The sequence below is a fragment of the Leuresthes tenuis genome, unplaced genomic scaffold (genome assembly GCF_036924035.1).
Source record: "Leuresthes tenuis unplaced genomic scaffold, fLeuTen1.0.hap1 SCAF_5, whole genome shotgun sequence".
NCBI lineage: Eukaryota > Metazoa > Chordata > Actinopteri > Atheriniformes > Atherinopsidae > Leuresthes > Leuresthes tenuis.
The window spans coordinates 17349079-17370996 of NW_027325359.1; the positions used below are offsets into that span (position 1 = coordinate 17349079).

At 41.4% G+C, this 21918-nt stretch overlaps 1 protein-coding gene across 13 annotated transcripts in view; it reads left to right on the forward strand.

The window, feature by feature from the left end:
- Positions 1–20868, forward strand: part of LOC140307432 (unconventional myosin-IXAa-like) — a 125379-nt gene extending 104511 nt beyond the window's left edge. For 4 of the 13 annotated variants that reach the window (XM_072386314.1, XM_072386315.1, XM_072386321.1 and 1 more), the window contains 21 exons: positions 1940–2241; positions 2520–3707; positions 3962–4052; positions 4251–4454; positions 5724–5821; positions 5935–6038; positions 6292–6521; positions 6741–6857; positions 6970–7158; positions 7371–7418; positions 7546–7657; positions 8418–8479; positions 9098–9290; positions 9696–9824; positions 9962–10067; positions 10249–10380; positions 11038–11161; positions 12142–12195; positions 16735–16958; positions 17088–17230; positions 18040–20868. In XM_072386314.1, the coding sequence (XP_072242415.1) occupies positions 1940–2241; positions 2520–3707; positions 3962–4052; positions 4251–4454; positions 5724–5821; positions 5935–6038; positions 6292–6521; positions 6741–6857; positions 6970–7158; positions 7371–7418; positions 7546–7657; positions 8418–8479; positions 9098–9290; positions 9696–9824; positions 9962–10067; positions 10249–10380; positions 11038–11161; positions 12142–12195; positions 16735–16958; positions 17088–17230; positions 18040–18428 (4239 nt within the window). In that variant the 3' untranslated portion in view covers positions 18429–20868. Of the gene's footprint in view, positions 1–1939; positions 2242–2519; positions 3708–3961; positions 4053–4250; positions 4455–5723; positions 5822–5934; positions 6039–6291; positions 6522–6740; positions 6858–6969; positions 7159–7370; positions 7419–7545; positions 7658–8417; positions 8480–9097; positions 9291–9695; positions 9825–9961; positions 10068–10248; positions 10381–11037; positions 11162–12141; positions 12196–16439; positions 16461–16734; positions 16959–17087; positions 17231–18039 lie in introns of all 13 variants that reach the window. The other 9 variants (XM_072386318.1, XM_072386326.1, XM_072386323.1 and 6 more) reach the window with 7 other exon arrangements.
- Positions 20869–21918: the final 1050 nt, after the last annotated feature.

Genomic DNA, 21918 nt, shown 5'->3' on the forward strand with positions numbered 1-21918 from the left:
TTTCACTAACAAGGTTTTAATGCACACATTTATTTATTTTGGAGATACAGAAATCAGCGCTATGCATGCTTAAAAACATCAGTATTTAGTCAAGTTTTCAAAAGCTACAAAAATATCACTACGTCTCATCCTCCTCCTCGTTAGAGCTGCCTGTGCTGATTATTGTTATTACTAAGGTGGATGTAGCATTTGTTGTGCACTGGGAGCAGCTGAGAGTTTTTTTGTAACATCCACTGACTTGTTACAACAGTGTATTTTGTTGTGATGTCTCCTTTTTTAATTAGTTGACCTAATAATGTCAGTCTTTTCTGGTGCTTTTCAAATCAGTTGAGACTCTGCTTCAAAATTCCTTTGATTTTGTTGGGTATCCATTAAGCTCAGGGCTGTATGGCTTGCTTTTATTGTTGTGGTTATGCAGCTGTTCCTAACTGAAGTTGAGTTTGAGGTGGACTTTTGATATATCTAAGAGATTAAGGGGTTATTTATCCTGCTAGTGAAAGTTGTGGTTTAGAGCTTTTAGCTTCTCTCTGCCGCCATACAAATGGTTTGTTTGACAGCACTCATTGGGCTGACAACACAGATTACATTTGGAAAGTCCAAGGGCCTTAGTGCAGATGACAAAAGCAGATTTACAGATTTACTCGAGTCAGGAATGTCTCTAAGTGACATTTCTAAACAACTGTAGATTCCAAGATCAGCAGTTTAAACATTCGCCTGGAAGTACAAGTCATTAGGCAGCATATCCATTTAATCAAAGTCTGGAAGAAGACACAAGTTGTCATCCTCAGCTGAGAAGGAATTCTTTCGGATGAGCAGAAACGACCAAAGCACAAGTTTGACATGAACCGGGAGCTGCTGAAACACCAGTTTCACTTATAGCACTTATAGCACTCAAGCTACTTTTGTTAGTTTTGACTAACAAAGCTGCAGTTCCAAAAATGAGCCCCTTGCTCAGCAGCCTACCGCTTTGAGCTTAACAAAATTAGCAGATGAACTACACGGACAAGTAAAAAGCCTTCTCTTGGAAGGTTTTGTGATCAGATTTGACAATATATATCTCACGTTTGGAAACAATTGCCTGTTCGGAGGAATAAAGGTGAGAATCCAACCCCAGGAAAACGGCACCGACTGTTAAGCATGGTGTTGGTGGCATCATGCTCGGGGACTGTTTTGCTGCCAATAGAACAGATAGACAAGACAAATGGATGCAACGAAGAGTTCTTCATCTTAACCATCAACTGATACAGCTGGGTGCTCCAACTCGTTTTAAATCAGTTTCCAATTCTGCCACAAAGAGTAATCAAACATCCAACTAGAAATCTGCCAAGCTTTTGATTTGACACTAAAAGCATCAGGTCAAGGTGAAACCTGCTCATAGACATTGATTGAGCATGTGGAGAGTTCAGAAAACTGACAATAGAGTAAATCCCGTGCATCAGATCCCAGTTTTTATTTCTGGTAAAACTGTATGTTGAAGCCTTTTTATTGAAAGTTAAACACATTCTTATTCCAGTTTTTTAAGTGAGGGATTATAAGAATGAAAAGAGAACAGATGGTATATAGTGAATCCTGTCATTTCTCAGAAGAGAATCATAGACTGAGACAAGATAGAGCAAACAAAAAGGTGAGAGGAAAGAAAGAAAGAAAGAAAGAAAGAACACTAAATTTGGTATGGTTTCTGTGGATGGCACTTATGAGGAGAGCTGCCCATGTCTTTGTCAGCCTAATAGAAAAAAAAAAAAAAAGAAAAACGGCTCTTACAAACACTGAATCAGAACCAGTGACGTAAAAGGCAGCTTTTGGCACTGAATAATTTGACAATAGTGCCAACAATGCACCTCAAGTTTGGAACTGTAGTTATTCAAGGGTAAAGATAAAACAATTAACAATTGTTCATTTGTACCTCTCTCTTTCTCTCTCTCCTTGTCCATCTCTGCAGCGATGGTGGCGATACTGCCTCGTCAAGCAGTCCGCTATCGATTTGAGTGTGGAGGAGGGAGCGGTGGTGTGTTTGCAGGCCGCATGGAGGGGTTACAGGCAGCGCAGGAAGTTCCTACATTGGCAGGCCTCTGCCATCGTCATACAGAGGAGCTGGAGGAACTGCTCCCATCGCAGGTGTCTGGCAGCTACGACAGTTCAAACAGCCTGGAGAGGGTTCAGACAGAGGAGCCACTACAGCAGAATGCAAGGAACGGTGACGCAGTTACAGGCCATAGCCAGGGGGTACCTGGCTCGACTGAGGTGAGTTAAAGGCTTGGGTGTGAGCCTGAGGGTGTGATGAGGAGTTTGAGGAGACAATGAGTCACTTCTTTAATGGGATAGCTTGTTTGTTATCTCTTTTTAATGTGAAGAAAATGTATGTGCATGTGAAAGTTACTTCCATTTACTTTCATTAGGCAAGAGACCGTGCTTATACTTATTTCTGCTGCCCTCAAGTGGTCAAAAAAGTAATGCTGTTCTGTGTGCTTCCTTTCTACAAGGGACCCTAATGCCACATACCTTTCTGATCTAATCTCCAGGTTTAAAGACCTAAAGGAGCAGCATGAGAAACTCAGGAGACAACTAAATCCACCAGTAGAGGTAGATACAGGTACTTTGGAGGACTTTGCCTCACCAGGACACAGAGGTTACGTTGATGTAGAGCCCTCTGCGGAATCTGAGCCTATTTTGCTTGATGCAACCGAGATGGAAAGAGAAGAGGACTCAGAACGAAGTCGGAGCACAGATGACACTAGCAATAAGAACAGATCAAAACGAGAGAGCAGACGGATGAGAGAGCTGGAGCAGGCTCAGTTTAGCTTGGAGCTTCTCAAAGTCCGAACTACCAGCATGGGGGGTTCACTCCCTGAAGATGTGGTCACAAGTAACAGCACCTGTCAGGTGGATGAGCATCACAGACATTCACCGCAGGGATCCCCGGCGAGTCAGGGAAGTTTTGAGCTGCTCAATGTTGAAGAGATGGAGACTGAAGGCTCTGGCTCTCAGTCGACTCCACCTCAAGGAGAACCCCAAACTTTGGATGTTCTCAGAGACTCAAACCATAATGAAAAGCCTGTGATGAAGCAGCCAAGCAAGGTGGAAGGGCAAAGGGCAACATTTTTTATTGCTTCTGACCAAAGTCCAGTTCATGAACCAAAACCTAAAAGCCCCGGAAAATCACATAAAGATAGAAGGGAGTCCACGTCTCGAAGGCCTGTAGTGGTGTTGATCAGTATGCAGAAGGAGAGTCCTGTGGATGAGGGAGAGCTGCTGGCAGCCCAAACCCTAGAAGAAGCTTCTCAAACAGGAGTAGCAGGCTCAAAAATTACCCCCACTGCGGGCTTGGGGTTAGAATCGCACAAGGAAGAACCTCGTGGAATTTCTACCCAGGCAAAGAGGGACGTATCTGGGGTGGACAGGTCTTCTAAGTTCCCCTCTCCAGCCACACGTGGAGAGAATCCAGAGGACCCGGGACTTTGTCCCTCTCAAGGGGACATTCAGATTTCCCTGCCGGCCAAGTCCAGTGTTCCCACTGTTCCCAGCGTTCCCCCAGGTCAGCAGGAGAGGAAGACCATCCGGCCTGCTCAGGAGGCTCCCAGCCCCGTCCTGGACACCAAACCACCAAAAGCTCAGAAGAAAAACTCCGCTCAGACTGTGATTGTGAACATGGTGGAGAAACCTTCCAACTCGGTATTCTCTCCACCCAGACGCAAGCTGCCATTCTCCAAGTAAGTGAATCCTGCAAAACAATTAGACACACATGCATCTCTGGTTAAAGATTTAGAAGATCTAGGAATAAGTATTACGCAGTACATTGCATGAAACAGTAATGTTTGAAGAGTGGTGATACTCTATACAATACAATATTTGAGTTTTTCTATTCCCACAAACCTTCCCTCCTTGCAGTGATGAGTTATTTCTGTCAAATTATCAGTTGAAAGTCTTTGTGAGAAAATATTTCAAATGTGGTTGTGTATTGCAGGTCAGATAAGGATTTGGTGAACCAGGAGAGATCACTTTCTCTCTCAATGTACAGGGATGACTCCAAATCTGCCGGATCCAGAAGCAGAGAGGTGAGACACAAGTTAACACAGATTGTATCACATGCAATAAAAAAAGATGATTATAGGGTTGAAGAATGAAGAATCGATAACATTTTTTTACATTTTTCCAAGCTATATTTACCCATGCTTTACTACAGGCACACACTCACACAAACACACACACAAAAGCACGCACACAGCTGATATGTTCCTGTGGTTGCCTGGAAGCAGGTGGGTCGCCCCGGCCCCAAAAAGAAAGCTCGAATGTCCCGGACGCGCTCCGACTTCCTCACCCGCTGTAACTCTGAGGGGGCCACCCAGTCAGACGACGATGACGAATACTACATCCCTGCTCACTCCTGCACGCTGCCCCCCTCCTTGTCTCCCCCACGCGCCCACCCTGAGGCTGACTGTCACAGTGACTCCGAGATGGTAAAATACCGGATCTCCAGAGGTCCCCTGACCTCCGAACAAGTTTTCTGTCCACTTCGATCCCCCTTTCCACCCTTTTCTGCAGTGGGTCTGGCCACGCTGCAGGGGGAGGAGCTTTTTAACAACGCTAACCCCACGAACAGACGTTCCTCCACTAACGTATGACATTATATTTTCGAGCACAGATGAAGGTGAAAACATCTGAAATCTTTCATCTTTTTAGTGAATGGTCTTGCACGTCGCTTTGGTTGCTGCTGGTTTGAAATGAAGCCCAAGCTTAGCTGCTACCTCCAGACATGACTGCCTTTCTCATCTTGCCTCAGCTACCTCTTTTAGGAGTACATTAATCACCAGATTTCCTTCGATTTTACATGAGCCAGGTTGTGATCTCCTCAGTGCTGAGATTTCACCCTCATTGAATCTTTTTCTTTTATCAAATGGATAGCTCAGTCTTTCAAATTTGAAAAAGCGGTTAAAAATAGCAACACGACGAGTTAAACCTGAAGGTGACTCTCAACCTTGTCATTTTTTCAGACATAAAATGGAGACTAGCAGCAGGTAATCGCAGTTTTAAGGATGAATTGGGTAAATATTTGCCATTAGGCTAGGTCCTTTTATGTTATTACACTCAGCATCACTTTAAGCAAGTTTGAAATTATTATCTGCTGGTGTCACCTTAAAAAAAGAAATGCTGCCAGTGTCTTTTTTAGGGTCAGTGTTAGGGTATCCCTATAACTACTTCCCTACTTCATAGCAAGGATTCTTGTACCGTGTGACTGATGGATTGTGGTTAGAAACATTCTCCTGTCAGAAATTGATCTCCCACTACTGACTTGTCCTGAAAACACAGCAGCCCGCATTCCGTGTTGCACTGCATGCCGGCCACCTCTCCTGCATGCTGGAATTGAGAAAACCTCACTCAAAGTAACCTCACATTAACAAGTTCCTCTCCTAACAGCATCTACGTGACAGAATAACATTCTCTTAATATCAGTATAGTTCGAGTTTATGATGTTTTTCATTTCTGTAATTGATTCTGATATTTTAGATTAGGTTCTGTAGCGCTTTACTTAAACTACAGACATAGTCTGTTTTGTGCACATTAATATAAGGCATGTCCCTCAGGAAACCATGTATCTAAAGAGTCCCACTGTACTCCACCTTCATCCACAGAATCTGGAAGCTGCCAAGGGCTTTATCACCTGACCGAGGTCGGGTTTAATACGTTTTATGCCCTTTGTCACTCTGCATTGTTTGCTTTCCCTCCAGTCATCTCACAAAGACCAGAAGAAGATTCATAAGACCATGTCATCGGGAGATCTCGGCAAGGTGGAAGTCATCAGGAAAACCACCAGTCAGGATGGAAGGTAGCTCCCTTGAGTGACCCTTATTACATCTACAGTGAAAGTCAGATGATTTTTCTCACTTTTTATGGTGGATATTTGCTCATGTTTTTTTTTTTTTTTTTTCCTTTTTCCAGCAGGATGAGAGAGAAGATGCGATTCTGGAGTAAGACGAAACACGGTGAGAAAAAACTTTCAAGAGAGAAGCAGGCCAGCAGGAGCGAAGCTGTGGAGATGCAAGGTAAAACAAAAAGATTCCGAATCTTGACTGTGATGATTTACATACACATATATTCAGCATATTTCAGTATATTCAGTATACATAGATCATTACAAACTGTAGCAGGTACAAGTAAATGTGCTTGTATGAATTGGCTCTGCAGGCGAAAAGATCATGATGGAGAACTGAGGAGCAATATAAAGTTTAATTTAGGATTTTTTTCTTTGGTGATTTTAAGTCCTGACTGATCTAATGTTACATTTTCTACATTTAGGTCTCGCAGAGGGCTTATCTCCTCCTCACAGTCCAGATTTGGAGGCGGCTCCATCTCACGGTGTCCGGGACAGCAAAGAGAACAAGGAGCCATCTCCCAAAATGAGGCGGCGCCGCAGTGTTAAGATCAGCAGCATCACTCTGGAACCTGCCCAGTGGCAGAACGACGCTCTGCACATCCTCTCCTCAGCCCACGACTACCGCAGCATGAATGACTTCCTCATGAAGAAGGTCAGAACTAACTCACTTTGATCCACCTAACATCTGCTTGTGGCTCCACTAAAAGCTTCAGTGTTCATACAACTCTGTCTAACAGTTTTTTTTTTTAAAGCTTCAGGACTATTTTACTCCCCTCTTATTGTTAATATTCTAAAGCTGCACTCGTCAATGTTATGATAAATGCCAAATTAGTCACTTAATTAATAAATCCAAACACTTTTGTCTCTCCAGATCGCCGACCTGGATTCTGAAGACAGTAAAAAGGACACGATGGTAGATGTCGTCTTCAAGAAAGCGCTGAAGGAGTTCCGGATCAACATCTTCAATTCGTACTCCACCGCCCTGGCTGTTAGTCTTCCACACACTTTCCTGTGATTGTCTAATCGTCTGATACCATTGTATGTTTCATACCAACTGAAAAGGTCTGTCTTTCCTTTTTTCTTTTATCCCTCACTGCTAGATGGATGATGGGAAAAGTATCCGTTACAAGGATCTGTACGCGCTGTTCGAGCACATCCTGGAGAAGACCATGCGCCTGGAGCAGAGAGACTGGAGCGAGTCACCTGTGAAGGTGTGGGTCAACACCTTTAAGGTCTTCCTGGATGAATTCATGACAGAATATAAACCCATGGAGGGAACCGTAGGCAGGGTAAGAAAATTGACAACCAAATGGATTTATTCAAAGATGACCGAGAAATGCTTCTTTCGGCTGGATGTTTTGATGCTTTGTGCCATTTTATTTGTTGCTAAAATGTGAGCAAACGAGCAGAAAATGACACTCTATGATATAAAAAATCAATTCCAGGAAATCTATTATATCTTCCACACTCACTGTACGCATTTATCTCCGTCTGTTTTCAGGCTCCCAAACGTGAGCGCAAGAAGTCGAGGAAGAAAGAAACTGACATTGTGAGTCTGGATGTCAGCAACTTTTAGATAGTTTGGAGGAAAACTTTTGGATGACAAAAAAAAAAAAAAAAAAGATTAACTTTCATACCTGAACTACGCTGACTGGTGGCTCTGCTGCTCCCTATAGGTGGAGGAACACAACGGCCACATTTTCAAGTCCACTCAGTACAGCATCCCCACCTACTGCGAGTACTGCTCCTCCCTCATCTGGATGATGGACCGAGCCTGCGTCTGCAAACGTGAGGATCAGCGTAAAAAGCACACAGAAACACACATTTAGAAGCATGCTACTGTATGATATGATGGATTATAGCTAAGCTAACCATATTATCATTGCACTGCTGTTAGGAACCACTTTAATGTACACAATATATCTTCCTATGTCACTATTTTTTATGTGTTTGATCACTTCTTGTTTATGGTGTTATCCATCTTCCACTGGTTTTAATTTTTCCATCGGCTGTTTTGTACTTGTTTATGTATTCATCCTAAAAGCAGGTTGGACAAATCTGCACTCCTGCCCAGAATTTCACAAAGACTCTCACCAATATGCACCCCAAAAGCAGCTCCTAATGTCCTCCTAACTCATTTACCCGCTGCCACTCAAGCTTTTGTGTGTAGTTTCTATTTCCAACCTCGCAGCACAATGCACCCTCTCCTGCTCCTTTCACATACACACACATACACACATACACACATACACATACACGCCAGTCGCCACAAAACTAACACACTTTCCATGCGAGCCTGACTGTCGGCAAAATTCGATTAAACCTCCCGCTGCCTTCATAAATCTGTCTTCTATCCTGTTAGGGAGCTCCATCTGCACTTCCTGACAGCAACTTCGAGAGCAGACTCTCTGCTCGCCTTGACACTTACCTGCGTCTCTGAGCGTGTGACCAGCTGCCGCTGTTGTTTGTCTCCGCTGGGAGGAGTTTGCAGAGACGCAGCCGTCAGTCTGATTGCATTGTGTTTTTTTTTTTTGTTTTGTTTCTGCAGTGTGTCGCTACGCCTGCCACAGGAAGTGCTGCTCCAAGATGACGACCAAGTGCAGTAAAAAGGTTGGTGGCGATTCTCTGGCGCTCGTGTTTCTCCTTCTTTGTTGTTGAAATTAGCAAAGGCGACACTGGATAAACGAATAAATCGCGGCGCAATTTAATCACTTGCTAAAGCAAACTGGAACTGCCAACTTGATTTATTGTGTCAGGATTCTTTTATCTGAAAAGGAAAAGTGAAAAGTAATTTTACAGAGGGAAAAGTCCATTGCTGCAAATTTTCTTGCTAGACTTGTGGGATCTTACTGACCCTGGATATTACCTGTCTTGGTCTGATTTGCTGTTTAAATTTCATAGGTAGATTAGGGTTTGAGTCTGTTTACCTGAAAGAAGATATGATATTCTTTCTCTTGGAGAGGCAGCAGGACCTCATTTTGGTTCTTGGAGACATTTTTATCTCTGATCCAACGAGCATCCTCTGTTCTAACTGCCTGGCTGGGTACTAAACCTTTTTTTTTAAGGTTCCACCCCGTCAATCGTGTGGGTTGTGGGGATTGAACAATGAGCATCACTGAATGAGTTCACGGACTTGAGCCTTAATCAGCTTGCTGTAATTTTTGCCTGTCAGCAAACGGTCTGCTTTAAATGTGGCGTATTTCCATGTTTGTGTTTTTTGTACACAAGTACGACCCAGAGCTGTCCTCGCGGCAGTTTGGCGTGGAGTTGTCCCGTCTGACCAATGAGGAGCGTGCAGTTCCCCAGCTGGTTGAGAAACTAATCAACTACATCGAGATGCACGGCCTGTACACTGAGGGGATCTACAGGAAGTCGGGCTCCACCAATAAAATCAAAGAACTCCGGCAGGGGCTGGACACAGGTGAGACTGACGTCAAACCTGATGTTTAAAAAAAAAAAAACTGATTATTTCTTTGTTTAATGTGTTCTAATTATACAATATGAGAAAGCATATATAGAGGAAAGATCATGTAAAAAAACGGCCTACAGCAATGATAGCAAGTCAGGATAAACAGTCAGGATTGAAAGCATGGCAACTGCACATAAGCCAAGCAAAAGGTGTGTACTGGATATACCTCCAGCTCTACAAGCATGAGCAACATTTGTTTTGAGGACCGGCTGTACGAGAAGATTTAGACTCATACTGAGTTGGTACAAAATTTCACAGCTGTCCGTCCAGCTGTTGTTATGTTAGTGTGGACCAGCAGTAACAAAACGAAAGCAGCGATAGAGAACTAAAATGTCTGCATTAATCCTCCTGTCCTAGATGTGAGCAGTGTGAACCTGGATGACTACAACATCCATGTCATCGCCAGTGTGCTCAAACAGTGGCTCCGGGACCTGCCCAGCCCTCTCATGACTTTTGAGCTGTACGAGGAGTTCCTCAGAGCCATGGGTAAGCTCCTAATGAGGCCCCTCTGTGCGTCCTTCTTGCTGCTTTTCTGTCCAGAGGCTCCTGAAGATGCACTGGCCTGAACTCTCCAGTCTGATGATGTGTGTGCGCGTATGTGCATGTTTGTTTTCTATTTTCAGGTCAACCAGACAAGCGGGAGGTGATCCGAGGGGTGTATTCAGTGATCGACCAGCTCAGCAGGACACACCTCAGCACGCTGGAGCGCCTCATCTTCCATCTGGTCAGGTGAGTGTTGTGATTTGTATCAGCCTTAATCAAGACAGCCGGACAATGAGATTGTGAAATAAGATCTGAATGATGCGTTTGCCGTTGAGCAACATGTTTGTATCACCAGCCTTTTTAAGTCTAAATCTCTCGATCTTATGTCATTTAGAGATTAAACAGATTTTCTTGTGGTATGTTACAGGATTGCCCTACAGGAGGAGACGAACAGGATGTCTGCCAACGCCCTCGCTATCGTGTTTGCTCCCTGCATCCTCCGCTGCCCCGACACCATCGACCCGCTGCAGAGCGTCCAAGACATCAGCAAAACCACTGCGTATGTCCAACACTGAGCCCAAACGACCCTCTGTAGTTCCACAAATACACAAACTTGTGTTAAATTGCATGAATGTGTTAGGAATGTCTAAGTTGGAAAATTTAATTAGTTTTGTTATCCCTTCTTTTTTTTATATAAAATAATGATTCATGATATTTTACTACTTGTAGATATGTAATATTGAATAAACAAACAATTAAACCATTAATAGCAAAGAAGTACAGGTGAAAAGCAGAAACATCAGCTACATGGGTCAGTCTTCATTCATTTTACTTTCACCCTGTTACAAAGCAGATCTTTGTCCACTTTGACTTCTGTCTTTTTCATAGCAGAGCAAAGCTAAAAGACCAACAACAGTGCTAACACAACTAAGAGCAGCTCCCAGCTCAGATTTAAGAGACTGTTCCTAATTGGCCACAAAACACTATAAGATGTTGATATGCGTTTGCAGGGCACTAATGGAAGAGCGTACGCCACACTGTAATTATTTATTTCTTGCACATGGTAGACAGCTATAATGACAAGGTTACAAACTTGCTAATGTTTTAATGGTGCGGCAAGCCTTTAATCACGAGATTAAAACTTGTAACAATTCTGCTGGGCTCCATCTGTTATGATCTTCTCTAGCCTAACTTCTGACCTGTCTTTGGCCTGTAGGTGTGTCGAGCTGATCATCAACGAGCAGATGAGCAAGTACAAAGCTCGTCTAAAGGATATCAACAGTCTGGAGTTTGCGGAGAGCAAAGCCAAGAGCAGACTGACCCACATCAAGAAGTCCATAGTAAGACAAGACAAAAGTTTCAAACTCAATAAGCTGAAAATTTTAATATGATTCATGCACATTTCCCATCAATGAGGTGGCTGTTTTGTCATTTCTTGTTCTTCCCACTCATAATTTAAATTGAAGAAACTTTCAGCTCCATGAGCAGCTGGCATGGCTTCCACACAGCCATGGCAGGAGTCCATCCCTCTGTGTTTCTTGACATATTTCATTCCACAGATGTTCTTCTCACACAAGCAAAAAGCTGTTAAATGTGTACTTTAAAAACAGATAACACTCCTGCTGTACATTTCTTAGAGCTGTTGTCTAAATATCTTTCTAAGGCGTGTTCCAATTATCTTCTAACATACTAAAGACCTTAGGTGGTGCAGTGTAAATGCTCATTTATATTGATTGTTGAGAGTGAAATCTTAAGCCTTGACTTTAGATAACTTAAAATGAATGCAAATCTCAAATAAATAAACTGTTGATCGTCATTGAAAATGATGGTTTGACTTTACGCCATCCTAGAAGCAGCTAGTGCCTTACACTTATAGTGGTTGTAACTTTATACAGTCTAATTCCTAATACTACATTTCAACGGGGAATTTAATAACTATGCTCCCTCAAGAGCAGCATGCTGGGGGATATATCTTTCTGGCAAACCTAATCAGAAAGACGATGCCGTGACTTCAAAGCCTCTCAAATTCCTCCTGCGAATGTGTCAGAACTTTCCAAGAAAGGATCATTTTAATGATTTGCCGGTCAGGAGATATCTAGACTGGATGAAACTTATTAAGATGCTGTTATAATCAAACGCGCAGCATTTCTTTGATGTCTTGAATTCTTTTGTTTTCCTACTGAGTTAAGCTCAGTTTAACCTGAAAGTATACACGTCTTCTGACAAGCAAATCACCAGATCCATTCTTACACGATTACCTTCCTCACTCCCTAACCTTGATCTGTCCTTCCTTCCTTCCTCCCCCTGCCCCTTCTTTCAGAAACCTGTACTAATTGCTGTTAGGTTTATGAGCATTACCCGCACTGCCACCCCGGTATGTATGCCCCTCCCACACCCACCAGTCCTGTCCTGTCCTGTCTATCAGTCTATTCGATCTGTGCACCCATGCTGTCTGTAACGTCCGGTCACAGCACTCACCGCGTCTGTCTGCAAACTAACTATCTGTTGGGTGTCTGATCCTTTGCTTACACTGATGTTTTGTTACCAGTTGGTTGGTTGACAGTCACCAACATGGTTCTTCGCTTCAGTTCAAAAATGAATGTTGCAACCAAAGAAAAGCGGCTTATGTTGGTCAGTGGTCTTGTGTCCTCATAGATATCTTAGATTCAGCAAAGTGTGTTTGTGTGGCGGGTTTAGAAATGTCTAATACTCACACGTAACTTTTCTTCAACTCTGACGTCTCAGACTCGACTGTTTCCAATATTTGCTTAGATTTCATTTGAAGAATTTATTAAATGAAAACATGCCTTTCTCGTGTTTGGCACAAAATCTACAAAGTGTAGATTCGATCCCAAAAAGTTACAGAAGCTGTAGATAAAAACGGTCTAAAACGCTCACTCTTGGCATTGATTGAATTGCCAAAACACTTAATTTCGTGCTCTCAAAATGACATATTCACACTTTTTCCTCCATGGGGAAAAAAAAGTCCCCATTGATTTGAAGAGTTGACTTCAAATGGCTTGAATGTAAATCTACTGCTTAACATCATTTAGCATACGCATATCTTTAGCTATCTGTATGCAAATGAGCCCCTCCTCTTTTTCCAACACTCACCTGGTTGCAGCTGCTCACCTGACTCTACAGAAACAGTTGACTCTCTTCACTACATCAGAAACCAGCTCTAGTGTGTGCCTTAAAATGTATGTTTAACTGGAGAGTGATATTTGCAACCTGATTGGGGGGAAAATAAGTGTAGTCTTGAAGTCTAATATCAACTCAATCATTTTCAAATGGACCACCAGCAGAAAGAGTATATGTAGGTTTTGACACCATAATGTTAGACAAAAATGTAAAGAAAAAAAGATTTGTTTTTTTTTTTTAGATGAGAAAAATGTATCCTTTTAGAATAGAAGGATTCCTGATCCAGAGATTTTTATCCTTTTTATTTACAGTCTGAATCTGTGTTTCTGGATGTGTCTTTGGTACTCTGCAGTTCCACAGTGAAAATGCTCAGCTTGCCCAGTCTCAGCATGAATATTAGAATATATTTATATATATATATAAATATATATATATAAATATATATATATAAATATATATATATTATGGCATGCCGTTCAGGAAATTAATCTTTGAATATATGGAATGAAACTTTGAATATATTGAATGAAACTCTGAATATATTGAATAAACCTTGAATATATGGAATGAAACTCTGAATATATTGAATGAACCTTGAATATATTGAATGAAACTCTGAATATATTGAATGAACCTTGAATATATTGAATGAAACTCTGAATATATTGAATGAACCTTGAATATATTGAATGCAACTCTGAATATATTGAATGAACCTTGAATATATTGAATGAAACTCTGAATATATTGAATGAAACTCTGAATATATGGAATGAACCTTGAATATATGGAATGAAACCCTGAATATATTGAATGAAACTCTGAATATATTGAATGAAACTCTGAATATATGGAATGAACCTTGAATATATGGAATGAAACTCTGAATATATTGAATGAAACTCTGAATATATGGAATGAACCTTGAATATATGGAATGAAACTCTGAATATATTGAATGAAACTCTGAATATATTGAATGAAACTTGACTGACGTCAGACTTCACGGAAGTGCCTGCGGCCATCTTGTCTAAGGTGTGGATACTGTGGCGAAAAGCGAATGACAATGAGTCAGTCCGCTCGGAATTTCGTAGGAGGAATATTAAAGTATGAGGACATCATTAACACACTGGCGAATGCATGTACGGGCCAAAATCCTCCCGATAACCCTGCGCGTTCTTCTAACGAAGAAGTCGTGGCAGACTTACGGCAACAGGCCAGGCAGCTGTTTATCAGGCCAACCTCAGCATGCCTTCAACCTCTCAGGAGTGCCCCAAAACGGCAATGCAGGCTGAATATTTAGTTAAGTAATGAACGTATATGATGATCCGTGACACAATGTCTACTTTGGGAACGATGCATTTGTCTGTCCGCAATCTGCTGTGAGTAACGTGAACAAAGCTGTGTCGCGGATCATCAAATACGTTCAATACTAAACTAAATATTCAGCCTACATTGGTCTATGAATGTGGGTGATTCTTATTATATCTAAACAATATATTAAGAGCTTCTCTTTCAGTTCACGAAATCCCTGTAGCCGCAGCAGCTTTTCCAGTGCCGGAGAAGTGCCGCGTCAGAGCGCAGTGTCATTACGCACGGCCATTCACTGTGTTTCACCTTTATTAAATCAACTGAAAACTTTATCAAGCTAACTATACAGACCTACATATAGACCTATACACACAACAGATTGTTCTGTTAGTAGTTCTGCTTTTGTTTTTTTTAAGGAGAAGCCGTGTTACCAGGGCTCATTATGGCTGCAGTGAGTTATTGTCTATATTACATCAGGGCCCTCGTGTTGTTTTAAATAAAGCCTATCTATTCCAACATCTTGTGTGTTGGGTCCTTTCTTGTTTACGGGTGGAGATTGCACACAGGGACTGTTTTGGGGCACTCTTGAGAGGTTGAAGGCATACTGAGGTTGGTCTGATAAACAGCTGCCTGGCCTGTTGTCGTAAGTCTGCCACGACTTCTTCGTTAGAAGAACGCGCAGGGTTATCGGGAGGATTTTGGCCCGTACATGCATTCGCCAGTGTGTTAATGATGTCCTCATACTTTAATATTCCTCCTACGAAATTCCGAGCGGACTGACTCATTGTCATTCGCTTTTCGCTGCAGTATCCACACTTTAGACAAGATGGCCGCTGGCACTTCCGTAAAGTCTGACGTCAGTCAAGTTTCATTCAATATATTCAGAGTTTCATTCCATATATTCAAGGTTCATTCCATATATTCAAGGTTCATTCAATATATTCAGAGTTTCATTCAATATATTCAGAGTTTCATTCAATATATTCAAGGTTCATTCAATATATTCAAGGTTCATTCAATATATTCAGAGTTTCATTCCATATATTCAAAGATTAATTTCCTGAACGGCATGCCATAATATATATATATATTTATATATATATATATATATATATATATATATATATATATATATATATATTTATATATATATATATATATATATTTATATATATATATATATATATATATTTATATATATATATATATATATATATATATATATATATTTATATATATATATATATATATATTTATATATATATATATATATATATATATATTTATATATATATATATATATATATTTATATATATATATATATATATATTTATATATATATATATATATATATTTATATATATATATATATATATATATATATTTGTGAGATCTGATTTGTGAGATCTGTTTAGAAAAGTGAAAGGACAGTGAAACTGCTGTATCGGATTAGTCTTAGATGATTTCTTAACTGAGTTATTGTACTGACGTCTTTCTTCAAGCAGCCAAATCAATAGTGTGAACCTTGTCACTTGGCACGATGTTGCAGGTGAACGACATCATCGACACATCGCAGTTGGACATTTAACATATACAATACAAAATCGTATAAACTATTTCTCCGCAAATAAATAAATGGGAATCAGCAAGGGACATCCTAGTTATGGTATCCTTTTTTTTTTGCCTTTTTCGTGAAACTGCCTCGTTTTGTGCTGTGCAACCAGGTCGGCTCATATGTTTTTTGCTCATATTAGCAAGGTTCAAGACTTAGCAACTGTCATTTGAAGGGCTCTTTAAAACTGAGTAAAGTTGACTTGCTAGCAGTAATCCCACCTGTAAGGCCAGTGTCGTGCTAACAGATGAGGTTCATTTATTTTGAATTGATAAGCCAGAAAACAATTTAGACTTAACTCTTCATATTTAAAAAGCCACTGGGAAAGTTGTTGAATTGACGGTACTCGCACTTAAAGCTTTCAGAAAATATCGCTCTATTCTTCATGGAAATTCGGTTGCCAGAAGTATTTTTATGATGGTCCTTTTTCTGCTAAACTCTGTAGAAGTCAAATCAAGCTAATCGTGTGCGCTCAGAGTGCAGCAGTCTATCTGTGTAGCTCCACTGATCGCTCTGCTTTCTGCTTTCTGCCTCACAACGTGTTAACATGCAGCCTAACACAGCTAAATTTAAGGTAATGCCTACCTCTGTGTTTTTGTGTGTGCGTAGATACAATCGGCAAACCTCATGTTTTTGTTTTTTTTTGTTTTTTTTTTTAAAATCAGTGATGTTGTGAACTGTGGTCAGCATATCCGTGTAGTCAGTATGTGGTCAAAACATCCAACTGTTGTATACAGCCACCCAGCTGTCCGTGCTTCATCGCTGTCTCGATAAACAATGAACTGCTTGGTCATTCTCCACAAACACTTTTCTTCGCTCTGATTTTCTTTGCGTGTGTGAACTTGCAGAGCAAAGGCCGTGTCCGGCAAAGCAGCACTCAAACGGCATCGCCTCCTCTGAGCCCCAAAGCGCCCTCTGTGATCGATGGAGAAGCTGCAGGAGGAGGAGGAGGAGGAAGTGGAGGAAGTGGAGAGGATGCAGTGGAGGGCGGGCTAAACGAGCAGCAGCAGCTAGTGATGCAGCAGGAGGAGCGAATCCTCACAGAGCAGATCGAGAGCCTGCAGAAGGAGAAGTACGTTTACTGTTGTGATTGCTTCTGCGTGTGATGTCAGTCGCTGTGGGACACGCTCGGGCGAATGTTCCGAAGCGTGAAGAAGCCGCTTCAGATAAAAGCTGACATTTCATGTCTGCGTGTCTGCAGGGAGGAGCTGACGTTTGAGATGTTGATCCTGGAGCCACGTGCATCCGACGATGAAACTCCCGAATCCGAAGCATCCATCGGCACAGCAGACAGCTCTGAGAACATCACCATGGAGACGGAGGGGGCCACATCTGACCCCTCTGGTACTTGTGTGTCTCGCGTGTATTTGTGTCTGAAACCTCCTCAGTTTTGTGCTGTGTTTGCAGCCGGCAGTGAGCTGAGCAAACACAGTGAGCAGCACAAAATATTGATTAACGAAATCACCAAAGACGTTGTGGCTTTCATCTCTTCTAAACACATTTATTTTATGATGATATGTCTGCAAGAAAGCGAGACTCCTGCTTTCCAGTTTCTACTAATGACAAAGATAGATTTTTTTTTTTTTAAATTTTCAAATTCACAAAACTTTTTTGATATTGTGGTAAAATATTGAAGAAAATATTGACAGACTTGTGCAGTCAATAGCTGAGTGTGTTCCATCCCTGTAAAAAAAAAAAAAAAAAAAAAATCAAGCGTTATGACTGTTAGACCTATTTTGGATCACTGACTTTATTTAAATATGAGCTGTGTAGTTTGTGAAGGTGGGGCAGGAATTGAAGAGACTCTCTCTGAGACAGCCGGATTTGACCATGAGTTCTCTGCTTTCTCTTTATTACTCCACTTGTTCCACTTGTTGCATTGCTCATTTAGCCTTAACTATACACTAAAGTGTCCTTATGAACACATAGGAGGGGAGATGTAAACTATAGTTGCCTAATTTTGAATCATATTACATTTACAAAGCTTAAGTTTAAAGTGTGTTTCAACTTACAACTTCCTGTTTGGGTAATGAAATCTGATGGGTCATAGAATTCGGTGTTATACTGGAAGTGCTGTACAACAATGATGTGCTTCTGATCAATTCCATGTTTGTGCTTTGAATACCTCTCTAATAACGTACTCTTTCCAACAGAGCGTGGCGCATACCGATCCAGAAAGTCGGACACGAAGAGCAGAAGAACTCTACGCCGCCAGCCCGACTCCCAGGACTCGGCCGACTCCACCTCCACCATCTCCTCCTCTTATCACCCTTCCTCTTCGCTCTCCTCCAACGCCTCTGGTTCCCCATCTCCTCACTACCGTTTCCGCTCCTCCTCCTCCGGACCCCTGCTCACATCCTGTGGTTTGGGGGCCCCGTTGGCAGAGGCGGAGGAGGGCGCCAGAACCGGGAAGACGCGCCTCAGGCTGAGGCTGAGCCGCAGCTCACCACGCGACTCCACGGGAAGCCATCGGAGAGAATCGGACTTTGGCTCGGGGCCACAGCAGCTGGTTCTGTATGGCAGCAACGAGTTCATGGTGTGACGACATGGAGGAGTGGAACAGCAGCCGCTGCCTGTTAGAGCGCAAGAGGGTGTGTTTGAAGGGGAGGAGGGAGAGTGACGGGTTGAAAGGAGGCACTCCTCTGTGCCCACACCCCTCGTCCCCTGGTCCCAGTCGAAGCAGAAAAAGGACTGGAAATATGACACTGAGGAACACAACAGCAGATGGTTGGAGGACAGGGACTGGCAGAGGACGGAAAGGTGGAGAAAAGTGAAGAAAAAAAAGACTAAACTGATTGCCGTTTGACCCCTGCAGGAGCATCAGGGGTCGATTAGCGGAGCGAGAGAAGGAGAAGGGAGGGATAGAAGGTTAGACACAATAAAAAGAAAAAAAACAAGAAAAAAAAAACCCTTGCAAAGCCAAATCTTACAGCGCCCCTTCTTTATTTTTTAGCATGTGGGCAAGTGGTTAAAGCCACCCAGAAGAAATGTAGCCATACTGACTAAACTGGCGGACATTTTGTCTGTAACCAACGCCGAACTAAGTCTGCTTTTCACGTTTACACAGGACACACCAGCCAGGAGGCTGCATGCTTCTCCATCACACTTGTTCTGACATGAGTTAGAAGAGAGTGTGTCGAAATCTGTTACAGCTGTATGTCACTTATTATTATTATTATTATTATTATGTAACAGAGGACATAGGTGTACATAAAACTAAAGTCCAGTGCTGCTCCTGGGTTGCTCATTGTTGACTCGTCTCTATTTCCTGTTTTGTATAGTGAAGTGTCAGGAATTGAATCCACTTTTGTTTCTGTGCTAGTTTTACTCATCTTTTTCTAGCGGTGAAGGCAGACAGTTTTTTTTTTTTTTTGGTGTACTCTCGATAAAAAAAAAAATAATAGAAGGAGGACCTGGCGATCAGCACTGGCAGCGCCACGTGTGGGCGTCAAATGGCTTTTTGTTTCTGCCATTTCCTGCAGCCGTTTGTTATCCTCTCTGTTTGATTCAGAAACGTCAGTGTTACTGCATCGGGACTTGAATTTTTTTAATATATATTAATGCTGTACTATAAGTGTTGTTGATATCCAAGATGTCAAGTTTTTGTTGTCAATATATGTATTATTATTTTTTGTTCTGATGAAAGCCCCCCCCCTCCCTCGTTTATGTGGCTGTCTGAGTGAATGAATGATTCCTTCCATCGTATCGCCTCCCATGCTGCATGTGTAGCCCCCCCGACACACTCACACACTTGTGTTTCCTATGCGATGTTCTTCGTGTAAGAATGAAAATGTCTCCGCAGCCATTAAGACACATTTAATCAAATCACTCATCCACACACTCAAACCGTCCATGATATCCTCTGAGCCACACAACATACTCTCCTCCTCCACTTCTCCTCCTTCTTTGTCTTCACAGTAACAGTAGCTATTCTATCCTCTTCTCTGCCGATTCTTGCTGTGAAAAGTAGCATTTAATCTGCCTGTTAATGGGACAAAAAAAAAAGTAGCAACTAACTGAAACCATCCACATGTTTCTGCATATTCTTCTCTCTCTCCGTCTCTACTCGTATGATATCCGAACAGTCCGTGTGATGTTGACTTTCATAGCTCTCTACTCAATGGCCTAACGGCAGTTATGTCTCTGTATTCTCTTTGCTCCTTCAAGCTTTTTCTCGCTTTCCATTTCACCAACACGATCAGTGTTGATCAACTTTTCCTTGAAGCCGAAAGTCTTAAGAAAGGACTGTGCTGATCGGTTTTAAATCGTTTTTTTTTCTTTTTCTTTTCTCTTTTCCCCATTTGCTGACATCATAATATGAACTACATAAACCGCAAACCTGTTGAGACTAAAAGGTGAATCTGTTTCAGGAAGTGAGCTATTGGAACAAAAGCGATTCCTGATTAAAAAGAATATCTTGAAATTGATATTTGATGGGGATGCTGTTTGTCTTATCTGTCCATGTGGGATTCTATTTAAAAAAAAGAAAAAGGAAAAAAAAAGTAAATTAATAAATTAAAAGAAAAAGTATAAAAAAAGAAAAAGTGAATGTACCTGTCACTGGAAGGCATGCTCTGCTTTCTCTAGTTGTTCTGTTCCTCTTTTATACACAGTGTATGTACTATTTATGATCATGCTTTTGGGATGTACATTGGTTTAAAAGCATCTGTTATAAAAGGATATATTATCCTGTATACGGTTCATTACCTACTATTAATCATAGCAGCGTTTTAAAAGGCCTCACTCGGTCGGTCATTTTTGTGCTACGAAGCGTTAAAAGAAAAGAAGCGTCGAGTCTGTTTGTCTACACCACTCTGGACACTCCGGTCATGTATGTATAAGGTGCAATTTGTGTTCTATTTCTTTTTTTTAATGATATAAACATGTTTATCGTTGTAAGGAAAAAAAAAAAGAAGAAAAAAAAAGACTTTATGGGGGAAAATTCATCTGCTTATTAAAAAAGCAAAAATGCAGCCAAACTAGACTGAGTCGTGTCATCTTTTGCTTCATAGGGTATCGATTGCACTTTGGAAGGATGTTGTTTTCTACTCATTGGTAACTGCTCTTCGGGACTCCATCATCCATTTGTCAAAATGAAATGAATACTTCCAGCTAATGGAACCTATTGTTAGTTCAGCCACAGCAGCGAAGAAGTGCTTGTGTCGTCTGATGCTGTTTTGTTCATGCATCCCCTGTGGGGTGCCAAGTGTAAAACTTCAGTTAACACATTTTTTTCTCATATTTAAGATGAAAATTAATTAAATAAGACTGTGAACCTTATAACACAATGTATAGAACTCAAATCTATATCTAGATGTTAAATCTAAATTAAAATGTTAAATCTAAATATTACATCTTCATCTAAATGTAAACGAGCGGCACTTCAGAATACAGAATACACCAGTCACACAATTTATGGTAAGATAAATATATTCTTTTTAGCTTCCTAATATATCTTGGAGCCGATTATTGTTAGCTAGACTAATTAGCTAGCGACGTTTTTCCCGTTCTACCTCTCCTTCGCGGCACTGAACTTAACATCTGTGCTGGGAGCTCTTCACCAGTGAGGAAAATACTATTGTATTGTCCCGAATTGTCTTACTTTTATAAGAAACGGACAAAAGGTGTAGTGAGGTGTAGCTTCATCTTTCCTTGTGGATGAATCGTTTCAATTAATTTGAAATGAGACAACTCTTCTCTATTAGTGCTTTCTTCATACTTCCCATGAAACCCATATTGTGTGGGTGACCAGATCTCTTGTGCCGTAAACTTTGAATGGAGATTGTGTTGATGTTTTCAGTTTCTTCCACTCCTGCAAGAAACCCTCCCTGTTAGGGTCCTTCTGGATATGAAGAACCCAGTGATGTTACAGCAGATGTTGTGGCGGCCCTCTACCCATCTACTCTGTTCTGGGAAGCAACAGGGGACTTAATGGCGGTTAAACTCAGAGAATTTCTCTGCTCTCTTCAAGGTGCTGTATGTGCACTAAATGTGCTGACAAAGACTAAATTAAACATGTTTTTCCTTGAAAA